The sequence below is a fragment of the Magnolia sinica genome, chromosome 16 (assembly GCF_029962835.1).
Source record: "Magnolia sinica isolate HGM2019 chromosome 16, MsV1, whole genome shotgun sequence".
Lineage (NCBI taxonomy): Eukaryota > Viridiplantae > Streptophyta > Magnoliopsida > Magnoliales > Magnoliaceae > Magnolia > Magnolia sinica.
In genome coordinates, this window is record NC_080588.1 from 71,129,883 (window position 1) to 71,146,316 (window position 16,434).

At 39.4% G+C, this 16,434-nt stretch overlaps 2 protein-coding genes across 2 annotated transcripts; one reads left to right on the plus strand and one right to left on the minus strand.

The window, feature by feature from the left end:
• Window positions 1–946: 946 nt before the first annotated feature.
• Window positions 947–3,102, plus strand: LOC131228929 (protein POLAR LOCALIZATION DURING ASYMMETRIC DIVISION AND REDISTRIBUTION-like). The gene is made up of 2 exons (XM_058224764.1): window positions 947–1,445; window positions 2,593–3,102. Exons 1-2 carry the CDS (start codon window positions 947–949, stop codon window positions 2,889–2,891), a joined length of 798 nt encoding a protein of 265 aa, XP_058080747.1. The 3' UTR covers window positions 2,892–3,102.
• A 5,723-nt stretch (window positions 3,103–8,825) lies between these two features.
• LOC131229316 (uncharacterized) lies at window positions 8,826–11,824 on the minus strand. Its single transcript, XM_058225241.1, has 3 exons — window positions 10,948–11,824; window positions 10,531–10,851; window positions 8,826–9,153 (listed from the first exon to the last, which is right to left on the minus strand). Exons 1-3 carry the CDS (start codon window positions 11,045–11,047, stop codon window positions 9,083–9,085), a joined length of 492 nt encoding a protein of 163 aa, XP_058081224.1. The 5' UTR covers window positions 11,048–11,824; the 3' UTR covers window positions 8,826–9,082.
• Between the last annotated feature and the right edge of the window lie 4,610 nt (window positions 11,825–16,434).

Sequence of the window (16,434 nt, forward strand, 5' to 3'; positions counted from 1 at the left end):
TTGAATTTGTACGGTTCTATACTGATAAAAACTGCGTATAGGTTAACATCGAGTGTTGATGATCAGTAAGTGACAATATAAGTTAATTATAGCGATTTTTATTTTTTATTTTTTATTTTTTTGAGAATTTTTAAAATCCAAAACAGTGAAAATCTAGGACGTTACAATCTACCCCGCTTAAAAATAATTTCATCCCCGAAATTACTTAGTATCAATAAGTAAATATATTCTCATTTCGTTCGCCTAAGTTTTTGTTGATTTCATGTTCATATATGTGCTAGGGCATATACTAACCATACCAGCCTGGCTTATTACAGTCTACCCCATTAAAACAAATTCACCATCGAGATTCCCTTAAAAGATTTTTTAATTTATTTTATTTTCAAAGGATTTGGATTTATGACGATAGCTCCCCACTATCCAGAGTAAATATTTTTGTTTTTAGTGTTCGGCTAACACGGAGAGACGGTTGTAATGGGCTTGAATCCGATATGTCGATCATTTACCTAACTAGGATAGAAAGCTTATTGTATCCCTTCCTAGTCCTATTGAATCTGGATCTTCTGTTCGGTAAAAGCAATGAGTCCATTGGTAGTTACCCATGATTGAGAATTGGGTCAAGCCGCGAATGACTAGTAAATGTATGGTTTCGTAATTCCATAGTCCAATCATCCTAAATGTTTAAGGAATATCATAAATTATGGGAAAGTTCAAGTCACCTGCGATCCAAGTCCCAATTTCCTGTTATGCATGCGGATTAGGATCACAATAGTTGAAATTCATTCTTCACCTTGATTGACTTATAGTCGGGCATACTGTTCGCATTGTATAATTGTACAATAGTTGAAATTCATTCCTCGCTTTGTGTAACTTATAGTCAGGCATACTGTTCGCATTGTATAAATGTCCTACAAAAGTGGTGTGCTGGCAGGAAAGATAAGCATGCATGATAAGTTACCATGTGGTAAGTTCTCCTCATTATCAGCAACCCTCTTCAGGAAGAAATGTAGAGGAGGCTTCTTTTAATTTAGGGATTGAAGTTGGTGCCATTCTTCTCCTTGCAAAGAGCAAATATGAATTTGATAGGACAATGCAGCTGTGGATGCAAATGGACACACTGCTTAAAAATATTATAGACAAAGTGCAAAGGAACGATGTTGGATCTAGTTCTCCCAAGAAAGACAATTGTCTTGCCTATCCCACATCAAATTTTGACGACGGCACAAAGAATCATCTTCCTGTTAAAATTGGAAAGCCATCTAAAGATTCAGCAGAGACACAGTTTGCCATGAAATGTAATCAAGAATCCAATTTCGGTTCGACATCCAAGAGTTCGACAAGTGTTGGAAGAGATGAGATGGAAGCTGAACTTGAAGCTGAGTTGGAACTTCTGCAACTCAGATTGGATGCTGAAAGTTCAGGGCAACAGAGCATTGAGGTATGTAGTAAGTAGATAGAAATAAGGACATTGTATGCCTCTTATCATGACTTAGTTTTCATTTTTCATGTCTTGAGTAACATAACATGTGATACTTCTAGATGACTGATATTCAGTCATTTAAATGCTTCATTGGGATTAAGTGTAATCGTCATTTTGGCAGGCCCCACACCCTCCGCGTAGGATTCATCGCACTAAAGTGGTGCTTTCTTCTGCATAAATGAAATTAGCGGCATTTTTAGTTTTTTTAATACATTTTTAATTGCATTCATACGAAGGACGGAGTGACCTCAAGTGCTGCGAATCCTATACGGAGGGTATGGGGTCTGCCAAGATCAGGATTAGATTTAATCCCAATTATGCAGAATCCCTTACTCAATTGGACCCTTTAAGATCCAATTCGTTCCTAAATTCGTTAATCTGTAATTTTCTTAGGGTTCACTTGGGTAAGAAATCCTCATAATCATGACTTAATTGAGCTCCATGTCCTCCATGTTAGACTAAGGCGAGTTAAGTAATGCTTTTCCCACCATTAATAATGGCTTGGGATGTTACAAAATAATCAGCAGTAGCAAGTTTCTAGGACAGCCCAATGAACAAACAAGCAGTTACATTCCACTTAGATGTGTAAATCTATCAAATTGTGTTTTATTTTATTTCTTATAGCCTATGCTCGATTTGATTGGTCATATAAGCTAAAAGGGTTAAAATCGGCATATTGGGTATTGTATTGTCCATGAGCAGATGATACACCTGCAAAACTGTCCAAAATCCCCATGGAAATGCAGTGAAACATGTTAATAAACATTTCTGAAAAAACCTTCTACCTTAAATATGTGATTTTAATAGGTGAGTTGGGAGTGTTATTGGTGCAGCTTGTTCATGTCGTTGGGCACAGATACTGATACATATCAGGTGATGCACATTGTTTTGGACAATGCTTTAAACCCTGATAAGCTATCAACCCAAATAAAAAAAGGGTGCTATATTCAGATTTACATGGTCTCATAGCCTATGTAAACCAACCAAAGTACATACTGACATCTTTTCTTAGACGCTGTCTGCAAATTTGTATATTCTGTATTGCTTTGGTCTTTTTTCATGTATGTATATTTCTATTCATGTTTTCCAAAATTCTAAACATTGAAAATCAGAGATGGTTGTTGAGGACATTGCACCACTTGCAAGAAGCTTTGATGCATGTTCTGTGAAAGAGTATGACACTCAACAAGCATACAGCAAGGAGAGCCATGGAGTTTGTCCTAATGAACTAGAGAGAAAATTGCACGAGCTTCTCGAAAGAAGGCAGCAAGAGCAAATTGCAGAAATAGAATCTGCATTGGAATGTGCAAAGCGCGAGGTTAGCAAGAAGGAAATGGAGGTTCGTCAGTGGCAAGGAAAATGCATTACCCCTTTTGCAGGACAGACTGGAAGTGAAATGTTCTCAAGGTGAGAATCTTCACGACACACTGCCAATATTGTCCCACATGAAAAGTGGCGTGGATCTTGCACGATTAATCCCATTGGAATGTGCATATGAAGATCATCCTCACATTAATCTCTACCTCTGTAGCTAGCTTAATTTGTGGTAGTAGTAAGAAGCTGATATCCCATATTTGTGTGTACAGTCCTTGTCCACCCTTTAAGAGATTCTATTGTAGTCATTTTGCCATTTAGCTCACTCCATTGTGATTTAGTTCCAGCAAATAAATGAGCCATGTTGGGACCCAAGTTTGACAACTACTACTGTTGAGGCCCCGTCGAATCCCCGAGGACAGGCAGATGGCGGTCAGGAGACAGGTTCAGGCCTATTTGGGATCATGTTTTTTGGGCCTGAATCTTTAGGGCCAACAAATAAATGGGCAGGGCTGGGGCTGAGCCTGACTGACACTTCTACTCAGATATGGCTTTCTAACCTAATTCTGATGGTTTAGTGATCCAAAAATATGTAGTACTTGCAATTAGTTTGCAATAGAAATGCAGCTTTGAAGGATCAGGTGACCAAAAAAGATAAGCATCAGATGGGTTGGATTTTGTAATCTGGGAGTTGTTCTGAAGGAAATAAACTATCAAAGGCTCAAGTGCCTGAAAATAACGAGGACTGGATTTTCTAGTCTGGATGATTTTTGGGGCATGGTCTTTCCAAGATATGGAGCCCATTAGATCAAAGGCCTGGGTCATGGAACCATGAGTGTGGCACCTTCAAGAAAACATGCCAATGATCCACATTCATCCTATACAGCCTTAACAGTGGACCGATGGTGACTCTTGATAGTCGTGGGCCACCTAATGCACCACACAGATGTTCCATACATGTAACAGATTGGTAAGTCTTCTGTGTAAGGTGCATGGACAAGGGTGAGGTTGGACTAGCACACCTCCTGGCTCAAACATCCAATTGATACTTGATACATAAGCAGACATCAATATGCATTCACTCAGCTAGAGCACACATAGAATGTATGCAGCTCAGTCCGAATCATCCAAACAATGGATGACTACAGATGGGGCATGGTCCCAAGTTCAGATTGATGAGACAATACTAACCTGTCATTACCCGTCAAAAGAATGTTGAAGTTTATGTAGAGTGGGTCTCAGACACTTTCATGGGAAAGATGGACCAGAGAAGGCCTGATCGGAGGTGGAAATGATCCAGACTGTTAGAACCTTAAATCAGTTGTATCTCGCAAACCGGGATGAGTTTTTTGAATATTATATATGATTTTGGGGTAGGAGGACCTACTTAAGCCAACCAACCCGCGGGCTGCCCACACCGGATTTGCAAGATTCCATCAGATCGACTATGAAAGTCCCATTTACTTTGGTTTTCACTATAATACTTTTGATCCTTTGAGTTGTAGAAAGCATGCCCAACATGAAAAGTGCTTAGAAAAGTTAGGAGAATAACGTGGTTGGGCCAAATTGGACACTTACTATTTTTTGGCCGAAAACCATGAAGTCTAGCAGGAATAGAGGTCGTCTATAAACAGTATGTTTACTATTTATAGTAAGTCACTTTTTTTGGGTGTTTAAGCTGGAGTCTAAGTCTAAAACTCCGTCCTATGTTTGAGTTCCTTGTAATTTCCTTTTTTGTTTTTTAATCATCAAGCAAATTAGTCCAGAGAGCTCCCTGGATTCGGAGTAGTTATCCCTTGAGAAAGACGGTGATCGACCTCATCATGTCCCTCCCTGCGCCAGAAGTGGACCATTTAGAATCATACGCTCAGTATGGATTTTGGGTTATGACCCATCCAAAGTGCAGCCCAACAATTTGACAGTTTGATGCAACGCATATGCACGCCGCATGCGGGTTTTGGGTTTTCTATGTATAAGGTTTGAAGTGCATATATTCTAATGTATTATGGAAGAAAATATCTAATGCAAATGATTCTTTGATGCCTGATGGAGACACTAAAAGTAATGAGAATCAGTAGAAAAATATAAACATTTCCAAGCAATGAGCTTTTCTCGAGATATAACTATGAGAACATTGCATTAAGTTACTATCATAAAAACAAAAAGGGGAAACCAGATCCCTCTCAAAAGGAAACTCATGAGGTTTCCAGTTTTAAAAAGAGAGAAAGACACCTCTTGGGTTTTTGTTGGAATACACAATGGAAAATCAAGTGTAGTTATGGTGAAAGGATGGAATCCATTGTTTGGAACTCAGTTCTGAAAACTATTGCAAATTTCATTCACTGAAATGTCGTGGTCCACATCCATTTACTTTCCCTGCCCTTCAGTTGCATAGTGCATGCCAATAACATCTGGTTTAGTCAATAGAATCAAAAGGTAGGCTTGAAATGCATGTGTGCAAACAACTTCTCATTAAGAGTTGAAATGGAAGCAATATTTATTTTTATCTTTATTTTTTATTTTTTCAATCTTTACATTAATGTGAACATGGGAGTTCAGATCAGAAAGCATAAGAGATAAAAAGTTTGCAAAGCTGCTGCTAAGCATTCTGATTATACAAACATACCAGCTATCTGGCCTCAAGTTTCTTAGTTTGCTTGTGGAAAAAAACCAGCAACCAAGGGAACTTAGGAATAGTACCAAGAATAAAGTAAGATGATGGAAAGTAGACTTAGATGGTTTAGCCATTTGCAGTGGAGACCAAGAACTACACTGGTTAGAACTGAGGTGATTCAAAATCATTACCATCTAAGTGTCATGAAAACTATATGAGTCAGCTACACATCCTATTTCTAGAAGTTGCTGCAAAAGTTGCATGCTAGTTGCCAATTACTTGATGAAATCCTCCTCCTTTATTCGCGCTTGGGACTGGCAATGAGAGCACAAAACTCCTCCATTGATGAGTCGGTTCAAGTTGAAAGCTCTAAAAGGGAAAGCGAAAGAACCAAAAGGACTTGAGTGAAGGAAGTAAAGAAAGACTTGACAACTACGGTTTATCAGAGGATATGGTCCGTGGTTGAATAGAATGGTGAATGGTGGAACAGGATTTGTACAACTGACCCTGATTAGTTGGGATAAGGCTTAGATGATGATGATGCTTGTGGAAAACTGGATTGGTGATGATCTACGCATCTGTCACAAATAACTGCAAAGAAGTAATGTCGATTCTAGGATGAGCCGAAAAAAAAAAGGATGTGGGAAAAGGTCAATTCATTATTGGATGATATTGTACTAAGGTTTCTTTTTTTAAAAAAAATAAATCTACTCTTCTTGTTGTTTTAAATCCACCATATGTTTACAAGCTATTAAAAAAACTATCAATCACAGTCAAGTTAGAGATTTACAAGCTCCAGATTAAATGTTTGAGCACTCGAACCCTTGAGGGCAATGTTGAAACTCACATTCTACCACTTAACCATAAGTAGGGACTTGCATCATATATAGCCTGAATATTAAATAATTCCTCATTTTATGATGGTTATTGGTTTGGTATGTAAATGTTAGATGGAAACTTTTGATTTAGTATAGATTTACATGCTACCACTTGCATCACAAGCCGTTTTATACCTCCACTGGGCCACATATCTATGTTGAAATAGGCAGTTGGCAGGTTTGATATGGACGGTCCACTATTCTAATACCTGAAATACATGGGTTTTCTAATGTCTCCAAACCTTTTAAATGGCACATGGGGTGACTTACAGTCGATCTGAACTGTTTATTCATTTGTACAACTAAGAGCAAGTCATGGTGCAAAAATCATGCCAGTCATAGTGAGAAAGGAACCTCCAACTCTGGCAATGTGTAGGATTTGGAGGCAGTGGAATTATGTTAAATAGAGAGCTCTCTATCGTCCCCAACTCACATATTGGTGGACTTTATTTGTCAGTTTGAATTTTTACCAATGATCCATCCACTAATAAGAGGTTAGGATCGCTCCGAATATAAGATTTTTGGATTATATTTGCAACAGGTTCTCCAATTTGGACGGTTAAACTCAGCAGTATATGCCTGTACAAGTTTTGAATATATGCCTCTTGTTGTCAGATGTCTTAAATCTGACTGAGATCAAGGGTTTGTTGGTGCCATTGACAGATCACTCGATGTCATCAAGAAAATTCGAAAAAATTTCAGTTGCTTGTTGGACAGTTTTGAAGTTATGATTTGATGCTATCGAAAGTAGCTTCGATGTCATTGAGTGGTCTTCGATGGCTGTTGAGATGGGTTGAAGCCAAACTAAATGAGTAGCAGGTGAGGCCAGGCTAGAAAATGTGACCCAATTAAGTAAATGGGTCTGGCTTGTGTTGAATCGTATTCAACCTGACCCACACATAGAGGTAACTAATGGGTTGGGCCATACGGCCCAACCCAAAACCCATGAACAAAATAAGAAAGAAAAGTATAGATGATTATTATTATTATTATTATTTTGTAATGTATGTACACCTCATCTCTTAGGGTAGCTTGTGCATAGGCCCAGTGTTATATTCCATTCTTAACCTGAGTTGGGTTGTGTTAGTTGAGCCCTAACCATTTATAATTAAATGGGTTAGGTCGGGTCGGGCTTGAAGAATTTTAAGTAGGTCCAGTCGGGTCAGTGGGTAATGGCTCAAGAGAGAATTGGGCAAGAATTCTAGGCCTGTTCAGGAAATGGGTCATACTTGGGTTGACCTTGTCCTTGTTCGAATCCATCGAACTCGTATTTGAATGGTCAGCACCATGTCCCAGGCCCAATCTAGGTCTGGCTGGGCATGGTCATAGGTCCTCATTTGTGTAGGGCCAGATTTAAGTAAGTTTTAGTTTGATTATAACTCTTCATCCGAAAGCTTAAAATAGTTAGGAGAACAGCTTGGTGAAGCCAAATAGAACATTTACTGTTTTTGGCCAAAAATCTTGTACAATAGTAGACATCGCGAGTGTCTATAAATAGTAAGTTGCAAATTCTAGGAGTTTTAGAATCAAATTATGAATCTATTAGAATTTATTTATATTCTTGCTTCCTTTCCTTGTGGATTCGAGAAGTCTCTATGAGGAGTGCAGAGAAGCTCCGTGGATTCGGAGTAGTTATTCTTGAGGAAGACGGTGATCGACCTCATCACTTTCTTCCCTGCGTCAATAGGTATCAGAGCGAAGATTCCCTTTGGACCGATAGCAAACAATGAAAGTATGAGCCAAAATCTTGTGGATGGTGATATAAGGATTCGTTGTCTTGAAGAAAGAATGGAAGCTTTCCACCTATAGAGTCAGTTGATCATGCAAGGGCTGCAGGTAACCTTCGATTATATGGCTCATATTAGCCATAGTTCGCTTCTGTTTTCAATTTGGATAAGCAGAATCCATGGTCTAATGATCCAAACAGTAGATATGACGATCCCTACTGTGGAAAACCCACGAACCAAAAGTCTCCCAAATGAAAAAAAATCCTAACCCTTCAATTAGTGGCCAGCAAATTGACAGCAAAAGCTCACACTCAATTGGGAAAAGATCTAAGGTCTAGTCGCTAGGGTCTTCTAATTGGGACGGTGGGGACCATCATATGAACTGTTTGGACCACAGAACAATGGGCCCCACTTATACAAACCGAAGCCACTACATGCATCTGTACCTATCTTTGTACAGTAACTCTTTAAGAAATGAGCTACACGAAAAACGAGAAAGAAAGGTACATTTCAGTATACACAGAAGGAAAAGAACTCAGGGCTGTCAATGGGCCGCCAACGGGCCCCACAGTCTTTTGAATAGGCCCAGCTTTAGCAGTTCAAAATCCATGCGCCAACCTTAGGCCCGACCCGTTGGCAGCCCTTAAGAACAACTTCATTGCATGGGAGGTAGGATACTTGTGTTCACCACTACAATTATCATATGTGTAATTATTATAGGGCCCCAGATTTAGTGCATGTGGGGCCCATGGTTTGATGATCCAAACGGTTGATGCAATCGGCCTCACCATAGATGGTGGATGCATAAGAGATCTACAAAATTCCAGTACACCAAACCTTTGATACTTCAGCCTAAAATTACACAGTTCAGAGGGGAAAAAAAATACAGCAATGATCCACATTCAATGGAGAAGAGACCACACATTAAAGGGTGCCATTTCAGTGATGTGGACCGTTGAAATATGGGCCCCACATGCAAAAACTCCAGTCCAATTACACCCTTGTATCTTTCAATTCCCATCACATCCTCATGTATCTGTTCCATTACAAAGATTTCATGTCCACAGCTTCAAATCTCTTTTACTAACACAAAGAAGGCCAGAGAAAGGCCAAGACAAACAGCCACCACCAATGCCATCCCTGGTCAAAGCAAAAAAAAAAAAAAAGAGTTAGAAATTTCTATACATAGGAGATTATGCGGTAGAATCAGGACGATCCATCTAAATGTGCCTAATGTGGATGGACGATGGTTCAAAGTATAGATAGATCGGATGATTATAGCAATCTGATGAGTGGCCCTCAAATTGACAGTAGAAACCAGATATGGTCCATGGTCGATATCCAAAGTAGGCAAGTGAATAAAAAAGAAATGGCTATGATACGAATTCTGGGTAGTTCTTGGTAGGGCCCACCCACTTGATAGACAGTCCCGATGGATGGGCCTAAACGGGCCTGGGCCTGGCACATTGGTATCGAGGCTAACGGCCCAGATCTTTTCAACACAGGTTGCATAGACTCCTCCTTGGAGTAGCCGTATGAATCCTGCTCTCCTCACATGTGCCAACGTGGCAAGTCAATGGATAGCCGTTCATCAGGTTGGCCCTACCATTTAGTTTACACAGACCCAAAATAAGGACGGTCCAATCATCTGGTGGGTCAACATATCCACCATAGGTCTACTCTCTACAAATGTCAGCTTTTTTCATAACGTCTGGCAGTGGGTCTCACCAGATGATCAACCCGGATCTTCTGTAAACATGTCATGTTGGCATGCATGGTGGAGTAGTTCATCCGACAAAGGTGAGTTATTTGATACTTTAGACACTCAGAAATTATACACGTAGCATAAATTAACTCAAATTAAACTGCAGTGGACCCACTGGAGCTAAGTCAAAATCCCAAAATCAGATTGGTTGAACAATCCTAACCAGTGATACGTGGACATTTGTTTGATTAAACATGACCATTGATATTTTTTCAATTTTAGCGTTCAATAAATGTCCACCAATTTCATACTCAGATAACCAAATCATGGTAATTTTTTTTATTAATTATGTATCTAAATTTATCTATAATTTGGACAGTTTAATTTGAATTACTTATATGCAACGTATGTAATTTCCAAGTAACTTCGTAGTGTCTGTGTAACATCCATCACACTCTACCAGAGTATCAAGTTTCTCTGTTCTCCGGAGCCCTAGCCTTCTAAAAGGACTAAAAAACTTGACTCAGGGCTTGAGAAACCTCGACGATAGCCCTGTTGTATTTGATGTCTTAAATCTAATAAGATTCTGTGCAGATTTTTTTGTAAAATTATGATGTAAATGGGCTGGAAAGGTATTGTAAGGGATTCTAAGGTTTTCTAAAAGGTGCCTAATCCCCAACAGGCCCCATCCCATCTTTTCCTAAATTCCAAAAATGCCCTTTGATTTTTGTTTATTTATTTATATTTATATTTTTCTACTTTTGACAATATTCTCAAAATGCAAAAGAAGAAAAGAGTGAGAGAGATCTTACCCCATTCCACGTATTTTCCAACTTCCTCTCCCTTCCTTTTCATGTGTCCTTTGGAAATTCTAGAAGCTCTCAATTGCAAAAACATGGAAATTACGACAAGCCCACTTCCCATTTTCTCTCTCACCACTCTCTCGTTCATATTCAAACACAAGAATCCAGCTGACCCATTCACATATCCTTCCACCAAAACCTTCAGAAACAAAAACATTCCAAACCCAAAACCCAGTTTGGCTATCTGATTGCTTGTTTTGGATGTGGATTTGGTATGAAGAAGATTAACAGCTGCAGCTGAAGCATAGAGGGGAAACCAAAAATACCAATCTAAACAAAAACAGATTAGAATAAGGGATTTGGGTCTTGTAATTTAATGAAAGAAGTGAAAGTTATTGAAAGAAAATTAGGATTTGAAGGGATTACCAGGGTCATTGAACTGAACTGATGCAGAGTAAGCAAAGAGAGAGGCCATGAAAAGAGAACATGAAGAGAATAGAAGAGATCTGTTCTTGGCTGTTGCCATTTTTCTCTTGGTGTGGTCCAAATGAAGGTTTGAAGAGTTCCGAAAGGTAGTCAACGTTTTCAGGCCCTTTGGTTTCTCTCTTGTTTTGTTTTTTTAATTTCCATTGATGCATTTATTGAAACGGTAAATTTACAGTTAAACGATTGTATATTTCTGGTATTTTTACAATTACCCTCTTATTAATTACATAAATTTATAAGGCCACTGTCTGGAATTTTCTTTTTTATCATGTACAACGTGATCCTCATGATAAGGCCAACGAATTGGACGGGTTAGATGTCACACACACATTAAGGTTGGGAGTTATTGACTGGGTGGACCATAACTTATACTTCAATCAGCTGGACTTTAGACATACTACTTTTGATTAACCTCCTCTCTATTTAATATCCTTTTTTTTTTCTTGAGTAGCTAACAAATCTATTTTAAGCAGCTAATTTAAGAAGTGTGATTAGCCCACACTCGTTTGGCGCCCTGCCCATCAATGCACGAGGATGCTTCCTAATGTTGAATATGTGTGAAAGATCGATCCAAGTTTTTAGGGTCCGTTTGATTTTATTTTATTTTTTAATTTCCATCGCAAATACATGATAGTTCATTATTATTCCTCATGGCTGTTTAATTAGGTCATTACTTCCATATGGAAAATTGGTCCAGAAAGGAATGACTTAAATTTGTGGGTCCACCGTGATGTATGTAACATATCCATGCCACTTACCTGTTTTACCGGAATATTTTAGGGCATGAGCCCAAAAACGAGGCAGATGAAAGCTCAAGTTGCCCCATACCACAGAAAAATAGTGGTCATAAAACTTCCATCGTTGAAAGGTCTTTTCCTTTGTAGGATCTATAAGATTGTTTATCTATCATCTAACCTATTCATATGGTCACACGAACATGGATAACGAGGAAAACACAAATATCAACTTTATCCAAAACTACTAGAGCCCTTAAGAAGTTTTTAATGATAAGCATTCAATTCCCATTACTTCCTTTGGTGTGGTTGACTTGGGCTTTGGATTTGTCTCATCTTTGGGCTCACGGCCTAAAATCAGCTAGCAAAATAGATGGACAGCATGAGTAAGCCATATATATCATGATGGGCTCTACATGAAATTTGCACCCTTTCTCTATTTTAGAGTTAAAAAAGCAAAAGGTCAATCTGTTCTTTGAGATTGTCTTGGAATTACTGTGGTAAATAATTATTACCTATTTACACATATTTACAATAGTAGTAAATTAGAAAACAAACAACCTATCAAGCTGTTTAGATTCTCTAGCATAAATTGAGGCTGCAAGGCACGTGTTTTTTACTAGTTAATTACTAGAGGTAAAACTGGTTTCAAATTACAATTAACATAAGTTGAGAAAAACAAGCAAACGAAAATAAGAAAGATGAAAGAAAATAATAATTCATTATCTTCAAAAAGGAAAATAAGTAATCAAAGCAAATCCTACTTAAGGCAATCAAAATTCTAAGAAATATATCTCAAACATACTCCAAAAATTAGACTATAAGCATGTGGGGTCTGCCATCCATTGCGTGTAGGGCATGCTTCAGCCCACGCGTCTCATGCATCATTGGTTCTTGTGGGGCCATGGTTCCAGCTAGACAAATCACAAGACCACGGCCATTGAAAAATTCCAGGCTTTATGTGGGCTGCATCCAGAAATTTCAATTGTGAACATTTATAGAAATGGTAGCTTTTTTATTTCTTTATCTGGTCTACATATATAATCATTTTGACAGGACCAAAACCAATGCATCATGGGGAGTTCCCATGAGCTCGACTGTATAGTACCTTCCAGCACACATACATATGTGTGTGTGTGGAAATGGTACTACGAGGTCAACCTCATGGGAACTTCCCATGAGGTTGAGCTGTGTGGGCTCCACTGTGATCTGTGTCGAACATCTACCCCATCAGTTAATTTACTTGCATAGGACCCAAATCTAACCGACTCATTGCCAACTAATCAAGACAATCATGACTAAGTTAAAGATCTAACCAAGGCCGAGTCAGATAAGGCTCGGATCTTGACTAATACACCAAATTAACCCAGTTACTCTTTTAGCCTAAAACCGATGGTTTAAAGTAATCATGACCAAATCTCCACTTTCACTAGTTATAAATAGGCCACAGTATGAATGTAGTTAATCCAAACCCTAATAACTGCCTACAAGAAATCTCAATACCTAATTTATTACAGAAATGTCCCGATTTCCCGAACAAGCTCTAGACCGCTCGTTGGTGGGCCACTAGTACCAAAATTATAGAGTAATGTCCGTTTTACTGGGCTCGACATCCATCGCGGGAGTCGGACTTGGGTAATGTCCAGAACCGCTCAACTTGAACTGAAGGACGAGTGCATGAGAAGTGCAAATACCCTAAAGAAAGGGGCTGGAACTTAAGTGAATTGGGTCATCAACTCTTATGCAAAGTTGAGAATTTCAAACTGTCGGTTTATGACCAAACTGTACCCATGGAGTAAGGATATTTTTCTACTCATATCCGTATAGCTGCGGCCCCGATCGACCATCGGTGACCGTTGAACGGATTTTTAATCATATTTATCGATCGGCGCATCCAAATGGCAGGCCGATCATGTCCATACGTAGATCATCATTAGGGCTAATTATCCTATTGTGTATATCCACATGTATACCTCATAGTGGGCCCTAGAGGCTAGAAAAACTCTCTCATAGGGCTAGTATAGTAAAAACCCAACACTTAGGGTCATTTGCACCAAATCTGAGATTATAAAAGGGCCTCATTTAGGGCACCCTCTGTTGAGGGTCGAATATTGCATATTAGACCTCATTTATTACATGGATTTATGAACATGGTATTGTTTAACCGCTCAATTTAATCGTGTTTGTGATGCGAGGTGTATTTACGAGCTTGGGTGAAAAAGGGTGCTAAATGTATAGATTTGACGCTCAAGAATCACCAAGGCAAGGGATGGACCCCGGGAGCAAGATCAATGGATTTACACCCCGAGATCCAAGAAAATTGAGAAACCGAAGCTCAGTGACTCGAAAATCAACAAGAATGCAAGATCACGGGGTTTCCACCATCCATTTAGCTCAAAACGCATACATGGCATGAAGACCATAATTAAACCGTACATGTCGGTTTTCAGCCATTGGATATCTCTGTAAGTGGCCCAACGGACAGATCATCCCATAAACGGTCGATTTTAGGCCCGCCTGATATCTGGATATGCTTTAATTTTGCTCCCAACCCCTTAAATTAAATGATGAAGGAGATGGACGGAGCAGATGTATCATACACATCACAGTGGACCCCACTCAAGAGAGTGCATGTACATAGTGTGCACGCACTTGCCATGCACCGCTATACTAAAGTCGGTCAGCGTTACACTGACCAACAATTTCTATAAAAATTCACCAGCAGACGCACTGCATCTACTGGTTTTGAGTAGTGGGCCTCACTCATCATCCAGTTCAATGATCCGAACCGTTCACTTGTCTCAGGAGACGTCCAAGACCAACACCTAGGTGTCATTTTTCCACAATGCAAACGTCTGCACGTTCCCAGCCGTTAAACATAGGATGAACGGTGAATTTAGTTAGTACGGTGGGCTACACAAGAACCTACCAAAACCACTCGTTCCTGACTAGATTTTCGCAAGGATTTCAATGGACGGTGTAGATTTCTCATAAAACATCACTATGGGGCCCACTGAACACGTCAACATGTCTGCGTAAGCCTTACGCGCGTTCGAAAAATCTGGAGATTCGGGGGAGTTGTGGGCCACGATCATCAATCTTTTCGAAGATCTGAACCGTACATAAGGGAGAGAAGGTGGCCATAACACCTTCCAAGAAGTCATTTTTGAGAGATATATATGATCAACATTCCAAACATGGGTCGAGCGCAAGGGCTTTCATGGCACAAAAACATGGTGCACGTCCGGGACTCTTCCTGCGCAAGAAAAGTGCGGAACTTCACTGACTCGATTCAGCCACGAACTGTTGTTGCTTTTATAAAAGGAAAGGAGAGAGAGAGGGGGCCTGGGGGATCCAATCTTGGGAAGTAGGGGTGTGGAGCAAAGAGAGTTTGTTTAAATTTTTATTTGTTTAATTCCTATTTTTTTATGATTATTTTTAAGAGATTTAACCCCATTATGTTGGGCTAAACCTCTTAGCTAGGGCTAAGAGGTGAAGCTTGTAACGTGATGGGGAGACCTTTTGCTTGTGTTTTTATTTAGGTTGAATTGAACTTGATACTAGTTTGATTATGGGAATGCTTTCAGTTTTTAATGGTCTGTTGTGACTGAAATTACAATGGGTCTGCGATAGCTTTGAGCATGTTCCTTACCTTATTTTGATTATGACGTCAGGAAACCCTGTTGTTCACCATCGTCTCCTGGGCATGGTCGGATGTCGGTACCTTCCTAACCTTCATATCATGTTGTTTGGTTGGTAATTAGTTTAATTTTGTTGTTTACTTTGTCTCTTGGGCATGGTTTGGTGATGGAATCCATTCTAATTCATATACCTTTCATCTTTTTAAAACTATATCAAAGGAAGTTCAGTTTAATTTTCATGGTTACACCCTTCAACTGGATGAAGATGGACTCTAAGTCCAGTTGAGTTTCTGATGTAGGCATAAGATCTCCCTGATCTCTACAAGTGGATCCTCTGAATCCCTAGTTCCCTACTTTTAAATTCTACATATTTTAGTTTACTATTTCATCATTATTCCTCAAATCCATTCGATTTAGATTCCATCTTAATCTAGTTCTCGTTCTACTTAGTTTCAGATAACGTACAAGTATCAGTCCCTTGGGGCCATTTGTACCAAATCTGGCATTATAAAAGGGGCTTCTTTGGGGCACCCCTCTCCCCATATGAATTTGTCCTAGAGAAAGGAAAGAGAGGAGAGAAAATGGAGAAAGAAGAAAGGAAGAAGAGAGGAAGGGAGAGTGTAAAAGAGGGAAGGTAGGCCATAGCTTTAGTGGGGCCCAGGAAACCAAATCTTGCAACTCCTTATCCGTTTCCGAGTTCGGGGCGTGACAATTTTGCTCTAGAAGAGAGAGAAGAGAGAAAGGGGAGAATAGGAGGAGAAAGAGAGAGGAAGAAGAAAATGAAGGAGGGTGTTGTTAATGGTGGGGCCCAAGGAAATTCAACCCCAAATTCCTCATTCCTAGATCGTTTTCCAAGTCTTCAACGATCTATAGGTGCGGACTATTGTTCTTAGGTGGCCTAGCACCAATTTTAGTATGAGTTTAATGATTTTACTTGCTTGGATGATGCATTTGGAGAATCTAGCCAAACCTAAGGAAGACCCTACCCTTGATCATATTGATTCACATGGAATGGTTATGGAATGTTGTTGCCTTTCGTATGATTTGATTTA

Coding starts and splice junctions, on each gene's coding strand:
- LOC131228929 (XM_058224764.1), top strand. CDS start 947: ATGATAAGTTACCATGTGGTAAGTTCTCCTCATTATCAGCAACCCTCT. Junction 1,446..2,592: donor ACAGAGCATTGAGGTATGTA/GTAAGTAGATAG, acceptor ATTGAAAATCAG/AGATGGTTGTTGAGGACATT.
- LOC131229316 (XM_058225241.1), bottom strand. CDS start 11,047: ATGGCAACAGCCAAGAACAGATCTCTTCTATTCTCTTCATGTTCTCTT. Junction 10,852..10,947: donor AGTTCAGTTCAATGACCCTG/GTAATCCCTTCA, acceptor GTTTTTGTTTAG/ATTGGTATTTTTGGTTTCCC. Junction 9,154..10,530: donor TGGAAAATACGTGGAATGGG/GTAAGATCTCTC, acceptor TGCTTTGACCAG/GGATGGCATTGGTGGTGGCT.